The following is a 23,336-nucleotide window of genomic DNA, read 5'->3' as shown; positions in this document are numbered from 1 at the left end:
AAAAAAAAAAGGAAAATATAAGAACGTGTGCTAAGGTACTTCATAGTGTAATTCTTCATCATGAAAAAAAAAAGTTTCCTCTTTTATGCCTTTATTAGACGTAAAACCAAAGCAGGAACTAGTAATTGCACTTCATATTTAAATTGTAATCTAAAAGTTAGAGATCCATTAATCAGCTGTATGCTTTAGCTTTTAAGCATATGTCAAATAAGAGTATATGTGCTACATTAAGAATGAACACCGTTACAATAGAGAAGTTCTACCCGAGTTTTAGAGTTAACTGGGAATAAACCTCTAGTATCAGTGTGCCCCTGCCACTTCCATTAATGGCATACTGATGGTAGATCTACATTGTAATTTATACTAAAGGCCAAATGAGTGATGACATCAATTCTAAACTCTCGATGGAGTAGAATTTTTTTCATGAATTAGCAAGAGACATATCTGTGAGTTTCTAGTGAAAAACCAATCTGTGGTAGAGGGTATTGTAAAGTATCCAGTTAACTCTGAAAGTCAGACTGAGAATTTTGGTTACACAATACAGAAAAAAATATATGTAATTTAATATATTGCCTGTACTAGTAATGTGTATACCAACAAGTTAATAAAAAACTTTATACAAGCTTATTTCTTAATTATATGGAATGTGAAACATTCAGCAATTAAATCAGTTTTGCGGTCATTTCAACTAATGTTGGCACTTGTTATTAAAAGCTGAAACTCTCACCAACGCACAACTTTGTTAAGAATGTCTTTTGAGGAATGAAACTCTCAGATTTTATCAAGAGTGATAACAATTTAACAAAAAGAAAACAATAACAATAATATGCATAGAGAAAAAAGCAACCTCACTTTCTGAACTTGATCTTGCTAGAGAGAGTAATAAATACATCTTTAAGATGGTATGATTCTTTTAAAAATAAAATATCAATTCTCACAACTATCTATTCATATTATTATGTATATAAAGCACCAGCTAAAATCACAGTATTTACAAATACCTACATTCCAAAGCTTTGCATAAATACTAATAAATTTTGATTAAGCAGTTGTTTAATAAAGCTGAAAGCAATCAACATTTTTTCAAAACCATTTTTAACTAAAAATGTTCCACTCTCACAAATAGTTTTTATTCATGACCAACCCTTGACAATAAAATGTCTGGGGAGTCAACATAAGTCCTATATATAATCTACCCAGTGATAATTCATTCTGATAAAAATTATTGTTCTGACCCACCCTAACAAATTCCTTCACCAATGTCTAATTGCACAATTGGTAATATGGAAGCAGACAACTGTCTCCAATGCCTAAACCTACACCAAATGCCAATAATTACAGCATAGTGATCATAATATATAATCAACTCACCTGGTTAATATAAAAAAATAAATATCACATTTGATTCAGATCCTTTAGATACAAAACCCCCACAGCCATATTTTAAAATAGTTTTTAAAAGTAACACCTTCTATATATATATTTCTACATTTATGACTTTCTCAAAACATTAAAATGTTTTTGAGATTCTATCAACTATTTAACAACCTTCACAAAAAGAGTATTTAAAAATAGTGAAGAGAATAACATCTGAAACATGTTTTTTAAACTTTAACTGAAAATCGTCATGTTTTTGAGATTTTGGCAACTTTTGAAGAGAACTTTCACGGAGAGATAAAATCAGTTTAGAGTCAGCTGAGGTTTATTCAATACCATCACAAGACAGCAATTTCAGAGATAAAAAGCCCTCATGCTGGCAAAAAGAAAAGACTTTTAGGCTTATCTACTTGCTTGAACCATACATGTCTTACTATAAAGTCTTGCTTATTTTTACATTTGAAATGACTGTTATCTCAGCTTTAATATTTCTTATTGAAATGTTTTAAAATTATTCAACTTTACTACTTTCTTATTAAGTACAGCCAACATAATTGATATATCATAAAAAAAAAAAAAAAGATTCTGAAACAGATTTACCCCAAATTTTCATAGCCAACTCTGTCAGGAATGCTGTTAAAAATGCAACTTCTTTTCAACCTCTCTTGTCAAAGGTGTCCTTTTGCCACATTGAATACAACTGTCCTACATCATAAAATAAATATTATCCTCTATATCACAATATAACACAGCACCAATTATTCTTCCCTTCAGATTCATTCTGTATCAGCTGACTAGTGTCGTTTGTAATCGTGTACATGTCCAGATCTACACAAACAGTCTCACGAGCCTTTTGACACTTGGTAATTTGTTGTGCGAGACTTGCAAAGGCCTACAGTAAGATAAAATTTAATATGAAAGAAATTAACAAAGAATACATTTCAATTTAGGAGTTGGAACAAGGTGTAACATTAAACATTATAATTAAAATATATATAATATATTTATTCCAACTAGAGGATCAGAGAGGCGATACCGCCTCCGAATATTGTACCACCAGCTGGAGCAAGCGCATTCGTATAGACCCCCACATATACAAAATAAGGAACACAGCCACCAGTCTTGTGCTTGCCAAGCTGTAAAAATGCAATCAACAAGAATTTTCAAAATATGCAAAAAATATATATATAACTAAAAATGGTACAATCAAAGTTAAGTTCATCGTAACGTAGGTCAAAGGTCAATTCCAAGGTCACAGTAAATTGCCAGTATATGACTTCCTATTCAACTTCAATAGTAACTATGGGCCTATCTCTGCCAGGTTTGGAGTTAAAAGAGAAAGAAATTAGCAGAGTTCAGTTCATGATAATAAGTAGGTCAAAGGTCAATTTCAAGGTCACACTTAGATTGCCAGTATATGACTTCCTATTCACGTTCAATAGTAACTATGGACCTATGGACCTATCTCTGCCAGTTTTGGAGATAAAGGGGAAGCAAAATATGCAAAGTTCAGTTCATGGTGAAAAGTAGGTCAAAGGTCAATTTTAAGGTCACTTTTAGATTGCCAGTATATGACTTCCTATTCAACTTCAATAGAGACTATGGACCTATCTCTGCCAGTTTTGGAGATAAAAGGGAAGCAAAATTTGCAAAGTTCAGTTCATGGTGAAAAGTAGGTCAAAGGTCAATTTTAAGGTCACATTTAGATTGCCAGTATATGTCTTCCTATTCAACTTCAATAGTAACTATGGACCTATCTCTGCCAGTTTTGGAGATAAAAGGGAAGCAAAATTTGCAAAGTTCAATTCATGGTGAAAAGTAGGTCAAAGGTCAATTTTAAGGTCACATGTAGATTGCCAGTATATAACTTCCTATTCAAGTTCAATAGAGACTATGGACCTATCTCTGCCAGTTTTGGAGATAAAAGGGAAGCAAAATTTGCAAAGTTCAGTTCATGGTGAAAAGTAGGTCAAAGGTCAATTTTAAGGTCACATTTAGATTGCCAGTATATGACTTCCTATTCAACTTCAATAGTAACTATGGACCTATCTCTGCCAGTTTTGGAGATAAAAGGGAAGCAAAATTTGCAAAGTTCAGTTCATGGTGAAAAGTAGGTCAAAGGTCAATTTTAAGGTCACATTTAGATTGCCAGTATATGACTTCCTATTCAACTTCAATAGTAACTATGGACCTATCTCTGCCAGTTTTGGAGATAAAAGGGAAGCAAAATTTGCAAAGTTCAATTCATGGTGAAAAGTAGGTCAAAGGTCAATTTTAAGGTCACATGTAGATTGCCAGTATATAACTTCCTATTCAAGTTCAATAGAGACTATGGACCTATCTCTGCCAGTTTTGGAGATAAAAGGGAAGCAAAATTTGCAAAGTTCAGTTCATGGTGAAAAGTAGGTCAAAGGTCAATTTTAAGGTCACATTTAGATTGCCAGTATATGACTTCCTATTCAAGTTCAATAGAAACTATGGACCTATCTCTGCCAGGTTTGGAGAAAAAAGGGAAGCAAAATTTGCAATGTTCAGTTCATGGTGAAAAGTAGGTCAAAGGTCAATTTTAAGGTCACATTTAGATTGCCAGTATATGACTTCCTATTCAACTTCAATAGTAACTATGGACCTATCTCTGCCAGTTTTGGAGATAAAAGGGAAGCAAAGTTTGCAAAGTTCAGTTCATGGTGAAAAGTAGGTCAAAGGTCAATTTTAAGGTCACATTTAGATTACCAGTATATGACTTCCTATTCAAGTTCAATAGAAACTATGGACCTATCTCTGCCAGTTTTGGAGATATAAGGGACTAAATGTTATAATTTTGGAGTTACCATAATGTGCCATAAATTTCCTACAGAAAAAATTAATTAAAATAAAGAAAAGGTCATTTTGGTCAAAATTCTTAAAATGGGAGGTGCTCTGAAGTTCCAGATGTTCAAATTTGATGAAATAATGTCATTTTTGACCACTAGTTGTCTGCTTTGCCAAGCCTTATGTTTTATTTTTCTGGAGTTCAAAATTTATTATCCATTACCGTACTGCACATTTTGCTTTCACCACCAGTATGTACTTTTTGATACAGCGTAACTCGAAAACGGTATGGAATACAAAAAAACGGAGACCACCCCCAGTGTTGGGCTTTACATGCTCTACAAAATGCAAAAAAGAATGGGTGTCTAGCATTAACGGTTCCCAAATTAGAGACAGTTTTAAGTTTTGATATCTTATGGACGCTACTCCCGTGAAAATGCACCGATTGACCCCAAATTCACGGAGATGAAAGATGACCCGAAGGGTAACACTTTCCATTAATATTATTAGTTAAGTCTGTGTGGTATCTGAATAAGGCCGCAAATAATTTTTTTTTCGGCAAAAATTTTGTTTTTTTGAAAATTTTGGCCTGTTTGACCTTGAAATAAAGGTCAAAGGTCAAATCCAAGGGCATATATGAAATCTACACATATGACTTTTGGAAAGCTATCTGTAGAAATTTTTCCCATAATTCCTTCCGTAGGGGAGATAATTAGCATTTAATTTTGCCATTTTTGGACAAGGGTGCATTGCAATGAGTGCCACACCTAGACCCCAATACCGACAAAGCCCAAATTTTACGTGGAACGAGTTGAGATTATAGGTGACCTAAATCCAAGAGATGGGTATGGAGGCCCTTACCGTCTAGGAGGAGAAGCGGTAACGGTGACTTGGCGGCGGAGCCGCAGGAGCCGGCGGAGCGGCAGGAGCCGCAGGAGCCGGCGGAACATACGGGTCGGGACTAAAACCATGTGTACCGCCAGCGCCTACGCTGGTGGTACAATAAACCACTCATTTCTCAAAGCCTATCAAAGACACACTCATTCATGGCAAAACTATATTAAAAAATACAAAATATATCAATCAGGAAAACTTCTTGGTTAAGATCTTAAAATCATATCGTAAAAATGCCATGATGATTCTAAGCAAATTTTAAAACATTATATATGATTCAATCATTACAAAAATTATACATGTGAGAGCATACAAAATTACGGCATACCACACAATAAGGAAAATTTATGTGGGTTACATTGTGTACAACCCAAGCATAGTAAAGAAAACTCTTACCAGATCAATATTCTCCCTTGATTTGGCACTTGTTTCACAGAATTCTATATTCAGGTCCCTGGCAAGCTGTGAAAAGATCAATGATATCACTTACTGAGCATCTCTAATAAACATCTGTAACTATTAAATAGCAATCAACAAAAGCCACCAAATATATTTGCTATGCTGGGGGACAGTACCTTCCTGTCTAAGTTGTTTATATAAATTTATTGAAATGATCAAGATTCTTTCCTTCTTCTTCACAACTTTTTAATATGATTACTAACCCTAATTCCCTGCTCTCTGGTCACTTTTCTTCTCTTTGCTTTATCACTTTTATTGCCGAGTAGCATTACACTAACATTGCTGTCAGCAAACTGGAAAGAGATACGAGATCAAATGATTTTCACTCAGAGGTTTAAATATCAGTGACTCTGAAAAATAAATAATTAAGACTGTGAAGATATCTTTATGATCTCCTTTACATATATTCTCAAAAAGGTTGGCTATGATAAGGATTTGCTATTCTGAAATATGCGTAAAGGTACAGAGAGAACCAAAGATAGCCAACAAAGTACAGTACACAATTTGCCAGTGGGTAATGATTTTGTAAAAACTGCATTGTTCTTCACTAAAATACTCAATATGCATAAAAATGTTTTAATAGGAGGGTGAGTTTCACATTATGTTGCGCTAAGTTTAATTCTTAGTTGTTATCTTAAAGAATTACTCATGTGTGAAATCTGCACGGATCGCGAAAAATGCAAATAAAAGAGAGCCTCCTTCAATACGTTTCTTTGGCAAGGATGTCAGTACACTCCCCGATTACACAACTAAAGCATGCTTTGCCTAAATATCCTTTTTAAGAATATTGAACCATTGTCCTAGTGAACCCTTCATAATAGCAAACCCTTCATTGTAGCAGCAGATCTTAGAGCAATTTTCTGCATTTTTCAGAATAGCATACATCACAAACAGCTAACATCCTCTAAAGTCATATTTCCAGGAATGTGTTGGGTTGGGCTGACTTATCATTTTACCATTCTATTTGATTTCCACTCACCTCCCGTGTGAAGTTTAACCATTTGGTAATGTTATAAAATGAAGTAGGATTGGTAATGTCATACACCAAGAAAACGCCCTGGAAAAGTTAATATACTTATTCAGTGCTCATTTACACATACATTTCAACCCAATACCAGATATGTGTTAAATGTACTTAAAAATTTAACTCAGTCACTTAAATTATTCAATTTCAAAGTAAGATGATGCACTTTTAATAAGAATTTAACAGATGCAATTTTCTTATAAATGTAACAGATGTTTAAAAAACAGTCTTTTAAGTGGTGCTTATACCCTGTACCTGTGCTCGCCTATAATACTGTTTTGTAATAGTCTCATAGCGTTCTTGTCCAGCTGTATCCCTGAAAAAATAAGACAAATAATTATTATAATGCTGGGGTAGCGCTAACACTCGCCAATTTAGCCAAATGCTAAAACTGACTGAAATTGGCTAAAGAAAAAGGGCTATATTTGACATGTTTTAGCCAAATTATAACCATTTTGATAACAAATTGACAAAAGTGTGGTGATATGGCTAAGCGAAAAAAATTGCTAGCGCTACCCCAGATAATGCCTGTGTATTTTATGGAAAACTTGGAATATGAATGTACAGGCTTATAGTATGACACTGGTGCTGTAAATAACATCATTTTTATGGTGGTACTTAATAAATGAAAGGGTCCAAGCATCATAAAGTTTAACAAAACAGAAGAAAAGAGAAGCTACAGCTAATAGTCTCTAAGATAACTTTGTCCACTGTACTCATTGATAAATCTGTGCACCCTTAATGGGGAAGAAAGCAGACATTCAATGCAAAATGTTGCGACATACTGACATTTCTTTGCCTCATACGAGTGCAGAAAATCATGTAATCTAAGTAGACCGACATAAAATGGACCTTTAACTCACCAAACTTGAATTCTGACTTTGAGGTCATCAGACAGAATGGTCCGGAGCTTGAAATCAATCCCTGAGAGAATAAAAGAATAAAGTTTAGTGCATGAACTTGCTGAAATGTTAACGTACATTGAAAAGCTGAAGGATCACATACCTGTGGTTCATCAAAGTGGCAAAAAGCTAGCTTTAAGATCAAGATTCATTTGCAACAAGACTGAATAAATAGTGACTAGGAGATGTATGGAACAGCTATAAGGAGTCCAAAACGCAGAGTTAATAGGTGGTTTTGTAGTATTATTGTTACTCAGATTGGTACAACATCCTACCCGAAAAAAGTCACCATTGTAGATCAATTTTTGCAAAAAATTTAAATAAGTTGCATATCCAGACAAACACATAACCTAAGTTAAACTAAAAGTAACTGCAAGATTGGATCCGTGTCTATTGTACTTTTTGGCTATAAATAAACAGTGCCATATAAGGTTGACTTCTCACTTGGTAAACACTAGATTTTGACAGTCAACAATGTACATATTGACAGACCAGTCAAAGCAAATTGTAAAAACAACTTTTAGCTTGACTCCAACATTCAAATAAAGACAAGAAACAGCCTCTTTAATGTGACCTCCGACTTAAATCAACAACAATTAAGGCAAATACTTCTGTAGTTTTGGTATCAATAATTGAAGGTCAATAACATATCTTGCCAATACTTGTGCAGTATTTGTATTTGCAGTATAAAATAAAAGCCATACACACAATTTTCAACCTTCAGATCCTATTCTGTATTTGTGACATTTCAAGCAGTAAATCATTGTTTTCTAGTGTCACATTTATTATTGTTCACCAGCTGTGGAGATAACTTGGTGCAACGGGTACCTGTTGCTATATTAAAGGGATAATAACTCTTCGTATGAGATCTATATTTTACAATAAAAACATTGTGAATAACTCATAGAAATATAATATATTCTGTTTTACCACAAAAACGGCAGTTATAGCTATTATTCTGATATCTGAGCTTGTCTTTAGACCACGTGACCTCCATTGATGGCTATACTCTGTTAAAATCTCTTAAGAGATTTTAACAAAAAAACAAACTTTTTAGAAAAAAACCAGGGACTAAATTTGAATGTAAAAATGGATTCATTAACCATTGGTAAGTATGGGAAAATTGTTGTTTACTCCAGGAAAATTCATTTTTTGGCCAAAACGAAGAGTTATTATCCCTTTAATTTAGTGTGTGCCAGCCTTGTATTCAAATAAAACAGGCTCTTTTTTTTTTAAAATATGCATCTTACCACACAAACTATGTGGCATGATACCATCTGGTCATGTTTTAAAATGCAATTATACATCACTAATTTAAACAACAGATGGTGCCCATTTTATGACACAAGCTCTGTTTACAGTTCATGGAGGTGACTTTCTAACCTACGACACAGCAAATCAATTACATTGCATGCAGGAATGTTACAAATGCAATAGATTTCTTCTGGACTAGGATGACACCTGTGCCAAACTAGAATTAAAAGTGGAAATTCCTCTATCTTGAAATTAGACACTTGGCACCAACAGATAGATCATCCCATTTAAGTGTCAGGCTACTCTTTTTTTTTCTTTTTAAATGCCAAAACCACAAAAACTGGCCTTTTAAAGGCCAACAACTATGAAAACCACAGTCAATACAATATTTCAGATGACCTGTGTTTATTGTTTAGATATAAGAAATTTTATTTCACTTTTTTCCTTTCAGTTGTAACTGATTTTTGTTATTATTTTTATTTATTTTTTTTTAGGGGGGGGGGGATCAAACTTATCTAAAGAGAAAAATAAAGTTATAATGGGAACATCTGCTGTGGTCTGATTTTCATTGTGTCACTGTTTTGGTGACCCCAATTTACATGTCACCATCCTTAGGGCAAAGTAAGCCTGCTGAACCTGTCTACAGAGTGCTTCTTGATTATAATTTAGGCAACATGGAACATGGAACTATCTGTGGACTACTTCCCTGGCACTGTCATGGGGTCAAACATGGCTTTACACTGAATGCAGAGTACTTATAATTCCGAACAAATGAACAATTCTTTCAATCATTGTCATTGGCATGATTATAGAAATACATGCATAATTTAACTTGCTGATTACCCTTGCTATTAAGGATCATAAAATATAACACAGTGCACAGATGACTTAAAGGATTTATATGCAAAGTACAGTTGTATATCCTAATATATGATTTTTTTCTTAGTTTCATCAAATCATTTAATATACCTTAAGGCAACCACAATAGAAAACCATACCTTAAAATGCTATTACCCAGACTTCCTTCATATAATTTATCAATAATGAAAATGATGTGCATAGTCAACACGTCAATTCAAGACAGGTTACAATGATTAGATTGTGTAATCATTATGGTGTCATGAATTGCTTTTCACCTCTGAGAATATATAGACAGGTACCATTTACCAGTTTACTGATACCTTACCCTCCCTCCCCCTTCTCATTTTAAGTTGGTAAAAGTTGTTGTTGTTGTCATTTTACAAATAATTGCTATATGCTGTAACTTGACTTGGAAATCTGAATCAACTTAGTCATATCCAGTAAGCAATGCATCAAATGGAATGGAACTATAGACATAACAGTCTAGAATGGATAGTTTTTTTTATCAAAACCACAGGCACAATATCATTAAGATGAACAACCCAGACTAAGTGCCATATTAATGGGGGATTATTTTTCCTCGTGAATGATATCTAACCACTCAAATATTAAATGCACAGCTCTTTTTAAGTCAGTATGTGTTTGTGTTCAAGACTCGGGCCATATTTATGTACAGACGGCAGGTAATCAGAATAGAGAAAGAAAACCATAAGGTAGACAAGGTTTACTTAAAAAGCATACATCGAAGCTGGGTTTTGTGATGTATGAAAAGAAAAACAACCACATAAAACTAGCTCTCCAGATTTAAGGAAAGTCTATTAAATATTTACATGACCTGTTTATCTGATTATAATGGCATTTGCTTTTTAAAGAGGCTCCCATATAGAGTGTTTTTTCAGTGATGTACACATAAAGCACAATCTGTTTTTCCAAGTTTCTTGCAATGTTTCTCCCCCTCCACTTCCAAGTCCCCAAACATCTAAATTTGCATTTACCAGTACACTCATGAAGTTAGATAACAATATACCATAGAAGCAACTGCGATTCTGCAAAATATTAAACCAATCAAATTAACAGGTTGCCCATTGTCATCGATTGTATTTTTTAATTGTCAGTTCACCAGAAAATAGGGGAATATAAATTTAACTGTTATATGAACAGTCACATGTTATATGTATCCGGCACCAAAAATGAATGGAACTTACCTGTATATGAACATGGAAATGATTTACCGGTAACGGTACAGTACATGTACATCAAAATTTATGTGTTTCTTTAAGTTCTTATTTGACCCACATACTGTAAAGGTACTGTATATGTGTAAGTCCAATGTGCTTAGTCAAAACGAAAAACACTGTAGCTGCACTATTTCTGTGAAACCGAAACCAGAAAATCAGCAAAGCAAAAGTGGAGTGCAAGTGTGTTTTACTTAAAGTACATATGTATACTCACCGATTGTAGAGAGATGGTCATTATGAAATTCATCCTCAGCGAACCTACATATCAAGCACGTTTTCCCAACACCTGAATCTCCGACAAGAAGTACTTTGTACAGTACATCGTACTGTTTCGCCATTGTTCACTGTTTCTTTCATCTCATTGTTATGGGTTAAGTTACAAAGGTGTTAATCCTACACCTTGACGAGAAGCTAGGTAAGTGTGCTTAGGTTACCGGAAGCACTAGCGCAAACCACGCAGAGCACATGTATAAAGATTCTGATTGGCTTAAAGTTTTAACAGCAGACGAATTATGACAGCTAGGTAGCAGGTCGTCAAGTGTATTATCTACGGGAGTAGGCCTAGATGTCAGACTATTGGATAATGCAAATTAACATAATTGCTTCTCCCTTTTTGAATAAGAAAATACCTTATTATTAGCCCTTTCTTGTTCTTGACAAGCATTTTGTCAGTGTAATGAACATGAAAAGCACATGTTAGAGTCGAGCTTTGCGAAGCGTGGAAAATCTCTGTCAAAAAGTGAAAGAATGTTAAGCGATGATAAGGAGAACAAGAAATTATTGCAATGGCTTTTTTTGACACAACGGACACAATTATAATTTATGGACCCAAAATATTGTTGATCTAATTTCCAGATTTACATTGTTCAGCTCAAGCTTAAAGCATTTTCAAGAACGTTAATTCAATGATGTAGGCCTAATAATATAATGGTCTTTTGACACATGCAGTTTGCCTTTTACGCTAAGCCTTGGCCTCACATTTATGTCCTGTTCATGAGTATCGTAAACATATTTATGAGTATCGTAACAACGTCAGCTTTAGAAATTTACCAAAGTAAATAAAATGTTTAGATTACCAGCTGCAAATTCGGGTCACCTACATTATCGTACATGTAGTAGGTTTCCTGTCCCTGAACTGTGAGTAGGCCTACTTTGCATAGGCAAATTGGGTTCCAAGCTTGCCCTAGAAATGTCTGCATGAAAACAGTAAACAAGGTGAGCATTACATGTGTAGGGACCAATATCTGTTAAAAGAGTGGTTTTAACTTCAGTCTTATTTGCCTGTGTCCGTATGAAGCATGTCAGTTTTACAGTTAGGCCTACGCCAACCCCCATCCTTGTTCGTCTAGTATGCGTATTTCAGACATGGAGCATTTTAACCGTCGTTTTACCAGCCCGTAATACTTCAGCGTGATGGCAAATACTCGTAGACCCACACTAGATACATGTATTCATGTAATCAGCAAGTTATCCCGGTTTCCATTAACCGTTACAGAAACGGGAAGCGTATGATGGAAATTAGATGAAAGTCACTGTCAGCCATCCTTAGTATGGAATGTCAGTTAACGGCAATAGGGCCTACACTCCTGGCTGGATACGACAGAGGCATGCTGATATTAAAGAGGTGCAGTGACCTCTTTTACTCAGGATGCTGTGTGTACTTAATTTTGAAACTGGTAGCCAAAGCCAAGACGTTCAGAGTGTGGTGCCTTGGATACTTCACCGCCATGGCAATCGCCCCCTCCCGCCTCAATAGACGTGAACAATTATGAATTCTTGGTCCATGTATAGAGTACAATTTAGTTACATTATGCAACATTCGACAGTATCGCCTACTACAGGTGATACATGTACGATTCACTGGACGCATTCCTTAGTATTCTAAATGTACATTTATTTAGTCAGTTGCAACAAATTATTTTGAGTAAGTTAGACTAGGCAGGTCTATATGCGTAAATAGGGCCTACAGTCAATGCCCTTGAAGTCAAAAAAGTACGAAAGTACGAAACAATTATAATGGCATCATGCAAATCACTTTGCCGATGCTCTGAGTCAATAGATTTGGGATCTGTAGCGGAAATCTAATTGTGTTTCTTGAATAACTATGGGATTGTATGGAGTATTGGGTACATGTAGCGGTCGACACACAACTACACATGATCTAACAGACTCCAGCTACGCACGTACTACTACCACAACTGTGTGTTCATTTTAGGTCAAGTTGGTATCAATTGCACACCACGCAGTTACACCTGGGACGCCAGTACTGTGATAAAAGTTGGATATGGCTGGTGAAATGATAAACGGCATGTTGCTGTGCAGGTGTCGCGGCCACCTGTGGCCCACCATGGAACTATGGCCCAAGGGGTATGACTGGAACAAATGGTTTGAGGAGTTGGACAATAACTTTACTGCCAGACCTGACGACCTTTATATTGCATCTTTCCCCAAATCTGGTAAGTCAGTTATTCAGGATTTTTTAAAGGCAGAAGTGACGTGGTAAGATGGGTCTCGAAATCAATAATATCCTACAAAAATTAAACCTTCACTTTGGTATGTACCGTATAATAGCTATTACAATATGGATTATTTGTTTGTATACCCCTCTCTCTTTCTCTTTTTCTTTTTTCTCTTCTTCGTTATACAGGTCATCACTGGTCTTTCGAGTTCATCAACATGATATACAATGGCAATGCAGACAGCGTGAACAAATCAAAACTAGAAAACTTCTTTGAAATGCATGAGATAAGAGAAATCGAAGAAATGTCCTCCCCGAGAATACTCATGACCCATTTACCCTATGATACCATGCCACAGGATGTATTCAACAAGAAATGCAAGATTATCTGCATCATGCGGAATCCAAAGGACGTGTGTGCGTCTCACTTCAACCACGTTCGCGGGATAGCAGAGTATAAATATGATGGGGACTGGAACCATTTCTTTGAGCTTTTTCTGAAAGGAGAAGGTAGCTTAATAGTAATACAACTGGAGATAAATGCTAATTATAAATATGATTAGGCCTATAAGACTTTCACATGATATCTTGTAATTTTCTCCTTTATCCTTTAACAACGGCTGCATGATATGTTCACTTTTTACATGAGTGAAAGCTTGCAGAGCTAAGCTTTTCTTATCAGTTTAACGAAAAAAGTATCCATATGAATTGCAGCAGTAGTGCGATTTATTCATGGAATCTTCGCTATTTTGATTCAATTCGCGTTGCCAATGCGTCGTTGGGCTTGGTCTTTTGAAAGCGGTATAAAATGTTGCTTAACATTTATGCAGTTCAGTGCCATGATCTGAACAATTTGCGTTGTCGTCTTTATATTCCTTCACCTGGGTTTCTATTATCTAAGGCCCCATTCCCATAAAGACACCATCGGTCTACGTGGATCGACCCAACTCTCGCTAAGTGCAATCAGCTTATTTGAATGACATGCCGCCTTTTGTTTCCAAAGTACTCGTATAATCACCAGTTTTATTGTATTCTTCTTAACGCCAGGAGGAGGCGTGTTAATCTGTTAGCCGATTGCACTCAGCGAGAATCCCCATCGAGTTGGGTCGATCCACGTAGACCCATGGCGTTAATGGGAATGCACCCCTAGGAATAAGGGTGACTCCACTCTGTTCAGCTTGGGTTCTACATCATCTTTACAGGTATGCTTGGAGTCACCAGGAAAGCGTCAAACTCAGGGTGAATGTTATGCAAAATATTATTTTTCTATCTTTTAGTTGAAAACGGCCCTTGGCTCAGTCATGTAAAAGATTGGTGGACACACTGCAAAGATAACCCAAACGTTCTTTTCCTGAAATACGAGGACATGAAGCATGTATGTATCAATAATTATACAAAATTTGTTGCAACAATTAGATATAAGTTCCAAAATCACAATAGGAAAGTCAAAATTCAGTCTGCTTATCATGATGTAGATCTATGATGATATATTTCAGGATCTATTTGCTAATATCAAACGGGTGGGAGAATTCCTAGGAAAAACGTACGACGACGATCTTTATCGTAAAATGGCGGAGAACTCTAACTTTGATGTAATGAAGAAAAACGCAAAAGCTAAGGAGCTTCCAGGGATATTCAAAACAACAGATGGCACTTTCTTTCGCAAGGGTTTGTAATGGCGTTCTTAAATTTTATGCTGTCCGTTTTAGACGGATGGAAGATGGGTTAGCGTATTTAAATTTACTATAAAAGGTGTTAAAATCTCTGTTCCATCTTTGCCCGCCAAACTAAACCATTTTATTATTTCTTTCCTTGGCGAATGTTGAGGCTAAGATTGTTTTTCATCTGACACATCATATGGTTATATATTTGCATTTATTTGCAGGGAAAATTGGCGACTGGAAGAACTACTTTACTGTTGCACAAAATGAAAGATTCGACGCTGTTATAGAAAAAGAACTGAAAGATACTGGACTGAAATTCCAATATGAGTGACGATACAGTCACCCGTATGAGAGCATGAAGGCGGGTGATCTTTGTGTGCACTCACCAGATACAAGTCTGGAAGGATATCGTGCGTTCTGCAGAAAATAACAACTTACAATCATACTAGCGGGGAAGCAGTTTTAAAAAAGGTGCTTTATATGTTCTTAAGTTGCAATTTTTCAGTATTTTTGTTGCAGGAGTAGCTTCCTTCGCTCGCGAAGGCAAATTCTTTAAGAAGGAAAATATTAAGAATGTATTGCATTGAAATGAACAGCGGGCCTGTTGATATTAATGGCAGTTCAGTCAGAAAGTTAAATGTGAAATAGACATTTGATATAGAAAAAAAAATACTGAACAGAATATCGTGATAGTAAAAGAACTAATCCGGTTTGTTATTTGGGTAGTAGGCCTATATTGATGAGGCTAGATTTTTTGGACAAGCAGCACACATCAGTTAGCACATTCTGATTTCTCAACAACTGCAATATTGTCAATACCACAAACACATCGTTCATCGCCTATTTCTTGAAATAAATTGAAATCTTAATCATTCAATCACTTATTGCATTCTTGGTAAATGAAGCATTCGACGTTTAACGTTATTTTCCTTTCAGCACAAACGGTGTATTAACTTCAAACTTATTTCCCGTATTAAAAAAATTGATAATTGTTGCGTGGATTAATGGATCTAAGTACGCCAGCTTAACAAATTGAGACTTCTTATATTTAACCTGCAGTGAGACATTCAACTTCTTAGTTTTGTATGACCCCTCTCCACACAAACACGCACAATCGCCAGATATAGGCGGACCTATCACCTAGCATATATATGTGTGAATGGGGCAGTGTGGCTTACTAAAATCACTGCAGATGGCGAGACAAAATACGAGAGAACACCGAGGGATGTCTTTCAACTTACCTCTCCCAGCTGGCATCAACTAAATGTGTAGCATTGATGAATAGGCATTTTACAATTCGGAAACAAGAACACTTTTCCGTGGTCCTATATGATGTAAGCGGTCGCAATAAAATTCAAAGCTAAACGTTTGCTAGGTCAAAAATATCAATGTGAAAAAAAACCCACCGTCTTTTAAATTTGAAAATTGGACGGTAATTTCCTGTATGATATTGGTTTTCTGCAGATATGATTATCTGGACTGAAAAGTAAATATATGAGCGCATGCACTGCGCAAGCTAGGTTTCCAGGATAGAATTCAAAGACCATCGATCGATATTTCTCTTTGTCTCAAGTCGATTACTCTCCTTGATACCCGGAATCATTCCGGGCAGATAGCTTCGAACTGAGATTTATACTTGCATAAGATTTGTATTCAAGACGACTTGATGAAATTGCGCAGTGTGCATAAGCCTTTAATGAAATCGGGCCATCTCTCAGAGAAGAGAGAGAACATGTCAGTGTTGCGGTGACGCACAGGCTACAAGCTGCTGTGTCCAAACCCTTATTGCGACAGTACAAGTGGCTTTACTTCATCAGGTAAGTGATGACATGTAATCTGTTATTTTACTGAATATAAAATATTAAGGAGCACGTGGATCTACGGTTTGGCTCCTGTAGTATGTTACCAAATTCACACCAAGGGGAATCGTATTGTTGTGTTTTAAAGGTTGTGGCATGCTGCAATATAAGCATTGTCAGAGTTAAGATGTTCTTATCATATGAGGTGTATGCCCTTTAATAATATAAATTTTAATATTTTGAAGACAAATGAGTTACATTCATTATGATGAAAAAATCTATACGCTATTCTGCAGTATGGAGGGTTTCATAATAAAACGTAAAAACGAACCGACGAGCATGTGAATGGCCTCATTAAGAACAGTGGACTAACCAGTCCGAGGGTCAAATATGGCCGACCCACTTGAATACTCCCCCACGGGGTGTCTATTCAGTGTCTATTAGCGGATTAGACGGCAAGCTTTGTAGTGGGTCGCCATATTTGACCCTCAGACTAGTTAGTTCACTGTTCTAAATGCGGCCTATATCGGCCTCCCTAGATAACAACCTAGTGAAAATCTGTATCTGGTTGCAATTTGCAATTCACTGGTTGCAATCTGCCAAGGTATCAGTGTTACTGGTTGCAATCTGCCAATATATCAGCGTTATTGGTTGCATGCAGTCTAACTGGTTGCAATCTGCCGTGGTATCAGTCTAACTGGTTGCAGCGAGAGTTATTGAGATATGTTGTTGTATACATCAGTAGTAGGCGTACTTTCGTTTATGTCTTCTCTATATTTGTATGCATCTTTTACTGACGTGATAAAATGAACATGACCTTGACTTGTAAAAATGGCTTTTTTGCACCGGCTTTTGTCTGCATAAATCAAAACAGATTTGCTTGTTTTGTTTCACTTAGTACTCTACACCCAGTTTGGTGCAACGTTCAAAACAAATCGAAATGTTTGAATAGAACACTTATGCCGCTCATACAATAACACGCGTGCATATCCACACAAGCGGACGCCCAAGTGCACATAAAATTACGTACGGTAACTAACATGTGTTATCTCTTTCCAATAACCGACCTTTAATAGCTCCGACCTTATGTTCTGTCCGTCATCTCGATCATCGGTGCAAAATAATTTCTTTTCAATCAATAAAACCAGGGTCTGGATGAGTTCGACTTTAATTAGAAACGCTGCAAAACGTTTTGACGTGCTTACGAATAAAGGACAGAAATTATCTTTCATATTATTCCCTCGTCGTATAACTGGAAAGAAAATGTGAATGAAGGTTTTGCATCCTGTTCGTGATATAATGTATTTACTTTCTAAGCTCAAGTACTCTTCTCTGCCGTTAAAACGCAACCCTGGAGCTTCAGTAATGATGCTTAATTTCAATAACGATCTGGGTGTCTGTCAAATCAATTCACCTGAATTGAAATTGAATGTAAGGATGAACAAAGTTGACGTGCAAATTAAACCCTTGCTTATAGTAGTAGATTCAATAACATAAAAGTACAAATGCAATGTTGTTAATCAAAACGTGTTGATAATCGGAGAGTCAGCCCGAGGCACACACGCTCGCGCCCACAAATAATAAATAAATAAATAAAATAAAAGGGTCTTATTAGTAATCAACATTACCAGGAAATTTAAATATACCTTTACCTTTCAGCACTTGTTTTTCGTAGCAGCGGCTGGTCGAAGTGTTTGAGCATGGCGGAAGGGGAACATATAAATGGCATATGGCTAGTGCGCTATCGTAACCATATTTTACCTACCATGGAAGTATGGCCCGAAGGGTATGGTTGGAAGAAATGGTTTGACGAAGCCGAAACAAAATTCAAAGCTCGCCCTGATGACCTGTACATCGCTTCTTTTCCGAAATCGGGTGGGTAAATAGAAAACCCCTATTTTACTTTCTTGTGCTTTACATTGAAAAAAAAAAGAAAGAAATCGTGAAAGTCTCATACTATTGAATACATCTGATTTTGTATTTATCCAGAAACATATGATTTTCTTCTATTTATTCTATTTCTTGCACTGTATAAATTTATTGATAAATAACAATAAAATAGTAAAAACATAACTCAAAGGTTAAAGATCATATTCAATTTCATACATTTTTCATGTTTTCAGGCCACCACTGGTCCTTTGAATTTGTCAACATGCTTTACCAGGGAAACGCACACAGTGTTAACAAGTCCAAGCTCAATAATTTCTTTGAATTAAGAACCATTAAAGAAATTGAAGACATGCCCTCCCCGAGAATCCTTCTAACGCACCTGCCATACGATCTTATGCCACGTGACATATTTGAGAAGAACTGTAAAATCATATATATCATGCGAAACCCTAAGGACGTGTGCGTCTCTCAGTTTCACCACGTTTCTGGAATAGCGGAATACAAGTATGACGGCGATTGGGATCATTTCTTCAAAGTTTTTCTGAAAGGAGAGGGTACGTTGGCTATACTAATAAAATGTTCTTAACTTCTCACCTTGGAGAACTATGCTTCTTAATACAAACCGAAATCAATCGTAAAATATATTTCTTGAATTAAAAAAAAGTTAATAAAGCAGTAGTATAAAATCAAATAGAAAGATTACAACGAAGCAAAGCATACATTATCACTTTATATATAATTGTACTTATAACTATGAAATTTTCAGTGGATTATGGTCCATGGTTTAAGCATGTGAAGGATTGGTGGAAACTGAGACAAGAATATGACCATATGATGTATGTACACTACGAAGAACTCAAAAAGGTAAAGCATATGTATATATGTAAGAAAAAATTGTCCTAGCGGGCCTTCAGAGGTTTCAGGCGCGGAGCAAACTCTCTCTCTCCCTTCCCACAACATGCACACTCCCTTTATAATAAAATGTCATACTTTACTCGCCCTTTCCCAAGAGGGAAGAAAAAGTGAAGAGAGGAGTGCTTTATATTGCTGCAAATGCCCATAAGCACATTAAACAGTGGGAAAATGTTTTCCTTAATAATAGGTGTCGTTGGGGATGGGCAACACCCATCAGAGACATCTCCATCTTGATATTCTGGGCCTGCAAGTGACATCGAACCCTTCCCTCTCCTCTCAGTCTGTTATCCTTGACCTGCCAGGTATTTTGACCCCCCCCCCCCAACCCCTACCCCTATTCCCTCGGTTATCCTGGATCTGCAGTGATATCGTTTGTTAATTTTTAGTTTTGTTTAACTTTTTCATTAATTCATTTCAGTGTCTACCAGCGCAGATCAAGAGGATAGCAGAATTCATCAATAAAACACACGACGAACAAATGTACCTTAACATCGCTAACGCATGTACTTTCGAAGCTATGAAGAAAAATGCTCAATTCAAAGAACTACCAGGAATCTTCAAAACAAAGGAGGGAAGCTTTTTCAGAAAAGGTAATTTTATCACATTGAATACCATGCCTAAAACACGTTGGAATTAAGAAGCAGTACAATAGAATTTTTATTTATTTAGTTATTTATGAACATGTATAAATGGCGATATGTTAACCCAACCAATATTGTAAAAGCTTGTGCATGAAAATGATACATGATGTTAATTGCACTTTTTAGGTCAAGTTGGCGACTGGAAAAACACTTTCACTGTGGCACAGAATGAAGAGTTTGATAAAGCATTTAAAAGAGAAATGGAAGACTGCGACATACAATTTACATTTGACTGACAGTAACAAATAGCAGAAAAGCACAAATAGGATGGTTTCATTATGACATTTTTCAACAATAGACACACATCTTACATGTCAAACACGTTATACATATTAGGTATCACTGAGAAATTATATTCTTTCACAATATTACCCGCCTAAGTGCATAACACATTTTGTCCAGAAGTCCTTCAATTTTAGCTCATATTTGCATGTAAACATCATCCTCATTTTAATATGAAATTAACTATTTGTAACAAAATTAACATGCTTCAGCAAGATACACAGCAGGTGTCCCTCAAAACATCCATGTAAACAGCTATGTTATGGATTTGAATGAATTGTTTTCACATAGAAACGAATGTAATTTTAAAATAACTTTTTGTATATGGCACATAATTTACACCATATTTGTATACATGTGCTATTTATGTATTGTTTGCAAACAATGCACTGTTCATGTTTTAATAACATTTTACATGATAGACCAAAATGCCACTTGTAAGCACATGATTCTACTATCATTTAAATGGATTAGCTAGATGAATAGAGTTCAGCACTATGAGGCATAAATATATTATTGCTAATTAAATCTCTTCAATAAGTGGTGTTCTCTTTGGTTCACTTTCCTGAACAACACCAACATAAACTTCATCTTCACTACTTGATCCAGCTGGACAGATGCTGGTTAAAACCTCAAGTACAGACTTTGAACTGTGTCCTGTACCAGACACCTCAGATTGGTCTTGCTTGCTGCAAGGATTGGTTCCAATACTCATTGGAGTGAAAACTGCCATATTTTCAGGAAGTTTTACAGAAAGCATGGCTTTTTTAGAGGCATGTGAGTTAATATTTACAGAGTCTGATTCATCATTGCTTACTACTGCACTGCTGACACTTTCACTTTCACTTTCATCACTGCCTATCTCAGTGGTATCCGACTCCTCTAAACTAGAGCTTTCTTGGTCATTCTCAGGACTGGATAACCTGCCAGATGAACTGGCATTTAAAGACACCTGTGCCAGCCCCTGGGCCAAACCATCACTTTCCTCCTCCTCTTCTTCTTCTTGGACCATTTTGGCAGCCTGCTCAAGCTCTACCAAATCCAAGTCAACGTCACTCTTGTTCACCTTGATTTCCTTTAAAGAATGAAATACAGAAGCTATTTGTTTTTCACTTACAGATTGTACCCAAACACAATAGTCAGTGATGTACAAATCATTTAAAATGTAACACAAGTCACTATTAGCAAAAATTTTGTGAATTTCCAGAAGGCATTTTAGTATCCTATTTCTGCCACTCTTGAATATCATCAGTGTGTCCTTTAGGACTTTACGGCTTAGATCCCAGTTTCTAAACAGTGGAAAACACAAACTTCTTCTAAAACTTGTCAACACAGTGTTTTGAATACTTTGGTGCACTCCCAACCAAGACAAGGTACTACTGATTTTTCTGATGGTCCAGGCTGACTCCACTGTGCTTTCTCCTTCTGTTGTTCTATGATTATAAGCAAATGCATAGATAATATCTATTAGGGCCAAAAGAACTTGCACAAGTTCAGTTTTGTCTAACAAATATTGCTTCCTTGGAAGCTGCTTCATTCTCTCTTTTTCTTCTTCAGTGAACTCCACAGGGAGCTCTGATTCATCTTTGTACCAGACAGGCCGGTATGATAAAATGGGTGTCAGCTGATCATCATTTTGAAATAAATCAAAAAGATAGTGATTCTCATCAAAATGTGCTTTCTCTGAAGAAGTCATCAATTTTGATCTTTCATTCACTGGGACAGAATCAGGATCTCTCAGATCAACAATAACCAGCATTTCCTCCTGAAGTCTCTTGAATATACCTTGTCTCCTATTTGCAAATCCATATGTTGGCCCATTTAGGCAAACACCTCCTTCAACAAAAGGTTTTTGGGGATACTGCCAGTCAAAATCTTCAAACATGGTCGCATCATCCAATGTATCATCACCAGAAGCTGATATGTCTTCTCCCAAAACTTCCATGGCTGGGAGACTAGCACTGCTTTCTCCCTTTGGTGCAAGAAGCTTGGTTAACATATCCAGACCCTCAAACCACTGGCCTGGGACTTCTTTTGGAATCCTGATGGTGAAGGAGCTAGATTCAGCCTCATACTGAGCAGTTTCCCGACCATCCTCTACAACATTGCCAGGTAAGGTGAGACGCAGATAATAAGGTTGAGAATAAAATTTAACTTCATTTTCTTCGATGAAAATTTCAGTTTCTGAGACTTTGGCAAATGGGACTCTCACAATAAGTATGAGGAAAGTTTCATCCTGTGACAGCTCAAAAGCAGGAGTCAGCATGTTGACAGACTAAAAATCAGAAAGATAAATAAATTCATCGCCATAAGAACAGTTTAATACACTATTTAAGTCTTGTAAATCTTCTAAGTTACAAATTATTCAATCTTAAATGCATCTTTTGACATTAAATAATATCCTAGCTGTGTCCATAAGGATGGTTTTTAACCAGCTAGTCTACTCTAATTTTTGTTGTTGCACATCTCTAAAATTTTCACAATCTTGTAAGACTATCATTATTTGTGTAGTCTATGGAACATATACATGTAAGTACTACCAACCAAATGCTACAATACATAAACAATGTCGTTGGTTGTAACGTGTTGGTGTGATTTACACTCCAGGGTTACTTAAATATACCTGCAAGTGACATTAAATAAACCAAACGCCGTGGTGTGTACTCTCAATGGGTTTCTGGCTGTAATCGTTATCACTTCTTATGGCAAACATATAAATTGTAAGTTAATGCAGACCAGCGCATTCACCCAGATTCACTCAGGGGTAATGATTCACTTCCAGGGCGCTGCCATCTTTATTTCATCCCGCACTGAAGGCATTTTATGTGAAAATTAAAACATTAATTTAGTTTTAAAAATCCATATAG

General features: G+C 36.1%; 4 protein-coding genes and 1 long non-coding RNA gene across 5 annotated transcripts; 2 read left to right on the top strand and 3 right to left on the bottom strand.

Moving 5' to 3' along the window:
* Positions 1 to 74: 74 nt before the first annotated feature.
* Positions 75 to 11,285, bottom strand: LOC106176910 (ras-related protein Rab-15). The gene is made up of 7 exons (XM_087005095.1): positions 11,035 to 11,285; positions 7,429 to 7,489; positions 6,821 to 6,881; positions 6,521 to 6,598; positions 5,745 to 5,834; positions 5,479 to 5,544; positions 75 to 2,269 (listed from the first exon to the last, which is right to left on the bottom strand). The coding sequence occupies exons 1-7, from the start codon at positions 11,156 to 11,158 to the stop codon at positions 2,114 to 2,116; spliced, it is 636 nt and encodes a 211-aa protein (XP_086861221.1). The 5' UTR covers positions 11,159 to 11,285; the 3' UTR covers positions 75 to 2,113.
* LOC147763349 (uncharacterized) lies at positions 2,389 to 3,105 on the bottom strand. Its single transcript, XR_015333121.1, has 2 exons — positions 2,985 to 3,105; positions 2,389 to 2,830 (listed from the first exon to the last, which is right to left on the bottom strand). It is a non-coding gene; the product is annotated as an uncharacterized LOC147763349 (long non-coding RNA).
* A 605-nt stretch (positions 11,286 to 11,890) lies between the features above and the next one.
* On the top strand, positions 11,891 to 15,819 carry LOC106176838 (sulfotransferase 1C4). Its single transcript, XM_013559383.3, has 6 exons — positions 11,891 to 12,035; positions 13,036 to 13,276; positions 13,468 to 13,788; positions 14,556 to 14,653; positions 14,775 to 14,946; positions 15,164 to 15,819. The coding sequence occupies exons 2-6, from the start codon at positions 13,105 to 13,107 to the stop codon at positions 15,271 to 15,273; spliced, it is 873 nt and encodes a 290-aa protein (XP_013414837.2). The 5' UTR covers positions 11,891 to 12,035; positions 13,036 to 13,104; the 3' UTR covers positions 15,274 to 15,819.
* Positions 15,820 to 15,988: 169 nt separating this feature from the next.
* On the top strand, positions 15,989 to 20,472 carry LOC106176832 (sulfotransferase 1C4). The gene is made up of 6 exons (XM_013559377.2): positions 15,989 to 16,759; positions 18,401 to 18,616; positions 18,865 to 19,185; positions 19,398 to 19,495; positions 19,965 to 20,136; positions 20,314 to 20,472. The coding sequence occupies exons 2-6, from the start codon at positions 18,442 to 18,444 to the stop codon at positions 20,421 to 20,423; spliced, it is 876 nt and encodes a 291-aa protein (XP_013414831.1). The 5' UTR covers positions 15,989 to 16,759; positions 18,401 to 18,441; the 3' UTR covers positions 20,424 to 20,472.
* On the bottom strand, positions 20,357 to 23,273 carry LOC106176831 (protein SHQ1 homolog). Its single transcript, XM_013559376.2, has 2 exons — positions 23,093 to 23,273; positions 20,357 to 22,744 (listed from the first exon to the last, which is right to left on the bottom strand). Exon 2 carries the CDS (start codon positions 22,733 to 22,735, stop codon positions 20,993 to 20,995), a length of 1,743 nt encoding a protein of 580 aa, XP_013414830.2. The 5' UTR covers positions 22,736 to 22,744; positions 23,093 to 23,273; the 3' UTR covers positions 20,357 to 20,992.
* Positions 23,274 to 23,336: the final 63 nt, after the last annotated feature.

This window comes from Lingula anatina, chromosome 2, assembly GCF_051362555.1.
Source record: "Lingula anatina isolate TDL-2025a chromosome 2, LinAna3.0, whole genome shotgun sequence".
Lineage (NCBI taxonomy): Eukaryota > Metazoa > Brachiopoda > Lingulata > Lingulida > Lingulidae > Lingula > Lingula anatina.
This window is presented reverse-complemented; position numbering and strand designations above follow the sequence as displayed.

Coding starts and splice junctions, on each gene's coding strand:
- LOC106176838 (XM_013559383.3), top strand. CDS start 13,105: ATGGCTGGTGAAATGATAAACGGCATGTTGCTGTGCAGGTGTCGCGGC. Junction 14,654..14,774: donor AATACGAGGACATGAAGCAT/GTATGTATCAAT, acceptor GATATATTTCAG/GATCTATTTGCTAATATCAA. Junction 14,947..15,163: donor TGGCACTTTCTTTCGCAAGG/GTTTGTAATGGC, acceptor ATTTATTTGCAG/GGAAAATTGGCGACTGGAAG.
- LOC106176910 (XM_087005095.1), bottom strand. CDS start 11,158: ATGGCGAAACAGTACGATGTACTGTACAAAGTACTTCTTGTCGGAGAT. Junction 5,835..6,520: donor GGTTAAACTTCACACGGGAG/GTGAGTGGAAAT, acceptor ATCTCTTTCCAG/TTTGCTGACAGCAATGTTAG. Junction 2,270..5,478: donor CAAGGGAGAATATTGATCTG/GTAAGAGTTTTC, acceptor ATCTTACTGTAG/GCCTTTGCAAGTCTCGCACA.
- LOC106176832 (XM_013559377.2), top strand. CDS start 18,442: ATGGCGGAAGGGGAACATATAAATGGCATATGGCTAGTGCGCTATCGT. Junction 18,617..18,864: donor CGCTTCTTTTCCGAAATCGG/GTGGGTAAATAG, acceptor TCATGTTTTCAG/GCCACCACTGGTCCTTTGAA. Junction 19,496..19,964: donor ACTACGAAGAACTCAAAAAG/GTAAAGCATATG, acceptor AATTCATTTCAG/TGTCTACCAGCGCAGATCAA.
- LOC106176831 (XM_013559376.2), bottom strand. CDS start 22,735: ATGCTGACTCCTGCTTTTGAGCTGTCACAGGATGAAACTTTCCTCATA.